Source organism: Glandiceps talaboti, chromosome 6 (genome assembly GCF_964340395.1).
Source record: "Glandiceps talaboti chromosome 6, keGlaTala1.1, whole genome shotgun sequence".
NCBI classification, from domain to species: domain Eukaryota; kingdom Metazoa; phylum Hemichordata; class Enteropneusta; family Spengelidae; genus Glandiceps; species Glandiceps talaboti.
In genome coordinates this window covers 6,193,611-6,197,234 of record NC_135554.1, presented here as the reverse complement: position 1 = coordinate 6,197,234, position 3,624 = coordinate 6,193,611, and the positions used below count along the sequence as shown (strand labels likewise).

Below are 3,624 nucleotides of genomic sequence, written 5' to 3'. Positions count from 1 at the left end.
TAATAAAAAACAATGAAACCAAAGAAATTGAAATAAACAGAACAAAATCCAAAAACAAATGTGGTAGAATACTAGTATTTGAGTGGATATATCTTAACTCAATATCTCTTGATTCCGTAGTTGACCTTTGTCTTTTATGATTTCTACTGATTTATGATTTACAAACTAATAATTTCATAAGTTGAGTGATAGGAACCAGGGCTTCAATGATCGATCGATTTATGGTTAGATAGATAGATAGATAGATAGATAGATAGATAGATAGATTCCATTAGAAATTGCGAATAGGCATTTGATATCTTCAACTGCTATTACAATTATACATATATAATGCAACTAAATGGTGGAAGTCATTATACTTTTCTATGTAGTGAATTAGTATTTATTTTCAAAGTCTCATTTCATTTCAGCACAGTGAAGATCTCGTTCCTGCCTGGTGGATGGCATTAGAATCTCTTACAGATGGTATCAATAATTACAAGACAGATATGTACGTGATATTAAACATTTTCTTTCCCAATGTCTTTTACCCCCCCCCCCCCCCACCGTAGGCTGACTATTACGATGTGCCCCGTCCATCCGTCCGCTCGCCCGTGCGTGCGAGCGTTGGTCCGTAATACGTCATTCCTCAGACATGCCATATCCGATTTCTTTCAAACCCTGCACAAAGATGACATATCATATAGGACATATGCAAGTCACTTTTATTTTTTATTGTGTAAGTTTGACCGAAGGGTGGCCATATTTGAAGTTAAAAATAAACATTTACTGTGTAACTCAAAACTGTAAAACATAGAGACTTGATTCAAGTGTCTACCCCAAATTATCAAATGCAAGCTTATTTTTTCAAACATTGACCTTATTTGACCTTGATCAGGGTCAATTTTCTAAATCAAGCCATTTCTTGTAATGAGTTTTAGAAGTTTTTGTCCATATCCTGAAAGCATAGTTTAACATATTATTGTATATCATGCCAGCTTTAGTATTCGCATTCTGTATTATATCCAGATGTATACAGTGATGTAACAGTTGATTTAGAACGAAGACACCCCGTGCAATAATGGTATAGTCCACTCAAATTGTCACAATCCAAACGTTGATGGCGCTCTTTATATACCACATTGAGGAGAATGTGTTATTTTGTAGGCACTTACATTTAAATGTTTATTATGTCTATTTGTAATGAAATGTCATATTCATCCATACTGTTTTATGTATGAAAGGGACATTGTTTGCTTTAGCATACGATTTCTAAAATCATTACTGTAAGGTAACCTTTGATAAATACGTGGACAAGGACGAGGTCAAACTCGTTAATGAATAAAACGTAACCAAAGAGATATGAACTTTTGTTGTGTCAATTTACTAATGAACGTGTATTTTTTCCTCAATATTCCTTTAAACAGATGGTCATTTGGAGTCTTACTGTGGGAAATCTCAACCCTAGGTAAAAAATACTCTTAACGAATACAAAATCATAGTACATAACGAAAATGGCACATGTCTAAAAACCGTAGTACACAACTACCACCTACATGGCGTTGTTCAAGTTAGTTCACCAGTTACGCCTACACCCTAACTTTGCAATTAACGAAACCTAATTAGCATATAATTTATCAAGTAATACCACCGGCTTCAGTTTCAACAGTGACATCATCCAAAAACAATACTGAAAATTGACAGGGATAACGCTTTTAATTTTATAGTACTATACAAACAATCTGGACTCAAGTATATATCTTTTCTCAGGAGGCTTTCCTTATTCAGATCTTGGGTCCTCTGAGCATTTAATTCGTGCTCTACGGGGAGGATATCGCCTGCCACCGCCGTTACAAGCATCTGATAACATGTAGGTATATAGGTGATGTATCCGATAACATGTAGGTATGAGAGAGAGAGAGAGAGAGAGAGAGAGAGAGAGAGAGAGAGAGAGAGGGGGGGAGAGAGAGAGAGAGAGAGAGAGAGAGAGAGAGAGAGAGAGAGAGAGAGAGATATAAATGCAGAATGATGATAGTTATATTACTGTCATTTATTACCAACTTTATTCTGTTAACACAAGTCAAAACAGGGGTTTGAATTCATTCAATCATTAATTTATTCGTTCGTTCATTCATTCATTCATTCATTCATTCATTCATTCATTCATTCATTCATTCATTTACTTAATTATTTTACATCATTTCCAAATAGTAATTATGATCAAGTCATGGATAACTGTCATTTGGTTACTTAATTTGGTAGGTACCAACTGATGATGAAATGTTGGGATCGAAGTCCTTGTCAAAGACCAACTGCGATGCAACTGAGTAGAACTTTACAGACATTTACAAACGAAGGAAAGGTTTGTTTATTTACAAAGTTCTAATGACTGAAACACATTCTATTAGGGATGACATAAAAAAAATTAACAATACAAATTTTCATTGTAGCCTCATAAACGAGTACTGATGCAGGGGACTACCTTAAAAGATGTAATACAAGTGTCGTTTATGCTATGTTATTGCATTTAACGTGTAGTTCTACAAAAATTTGTCTACACGGTGCTAATGGCATCTGACCATACGTAAAAACAACAACCCACTAAGTTTTAATGGTGTCCTAAAAAGGTATGAATAAATCAAAACATGACCACTGCAATCACACTATATATATATGTATATATAGTTTTGGTAGTTTTGGAACTCTTTCTTGGTTGTAACTCGGAGTTTCACGCCTATTGTGATCATCAGACAACGCACTATGTCTATGCGTGAAATTCCGAGTTACAACCAAGAAAGAGTTCCAGAACTACCAAAACTATTGCGCTCTGCCACTGCGGTATAGAGCACTGTCTTAGCAGATTGATACTCACCGAGTTATATATATATATATATATATATATATATATATATATATATATATATATATATATATATATATATATATATATATATATATATATATATATATATATATATATATATATATAATTGACTGGGTGTTGATATAACCACATAAAAGTGCTCAATACGGTTAGTAGAGCGAATTATATACAGGTTTTCAAATAGCATGTAATTTTGTTCCTATTGTCAAAACCTGTACATGTATATATATATATATATATATATATATATATATATATATATATATATATATATATATATATATATATATATATCTTGGAGTGGAGCCAGGAGCTGTGGTTAGACTATCACAATAAAGCTGGTGGTATGCTATGGAGATTATGGAAGCTCCAGCTCATGATTTAATTTAAGATCGATCCTTATATTGCATCTTAATATATATGTGAATTTATTTGCACAATTGTCCGATTGAAATGTAATTATTATCTTATTGTCTTTTTGCCAGGGATTTTTCCGGTATGAAGATGAAGATAATCAAACGTGATAGTTGCAGATGATGACCCAGTTTCCTCTCAATAACAGTTTTCACTATATTTGTAATCTATTGTTTCAGTATATTAATATAGTGTTGTAAGAATTTACGAAACTTTTCATTATTAATAATGCTCTCAACTGTAAAGGTTTTATACTTCAGTTTTGAGCACAGTTGTCAGTTTTTAGCCAGTACATTGGTCTAGTATTATATCGAAACAAAGCAAAGAAGGGCTTGACCATAAAGAAA

The 3,624-nt window shown here is 33.0% G+C and overlaps 1 protein-coding gene across 1 annotated transcript; it reads left to right on the top strand.

Moving 5' to 3' along the window:
• Positions 1-425: 425 nt before the first annotated feature.
• LOC144436522 (tyrosine-protein kinase receptor Tie-1-like) lies at positions 426-3,387 on the top strand. The gene is made up of 5 exons (XM_078125330.1): positions 426-490; positions 1,407-1,447; positions 1,750-1,849; positions 2,242-2,341; positions 3,349-3,387. The coding sequence occupies exons 1-5, from the start codon at positions 441-443 to the stop codon at positions 3,385-3,387; spliced, it is 330 nt and encodes a 109-aa protein (XP_077981456.1). The 5' UTR covers positions 426-440.
• The last annotated feature ends 237 nt before the right edge of the window (positions 3,388-3,624 follow it).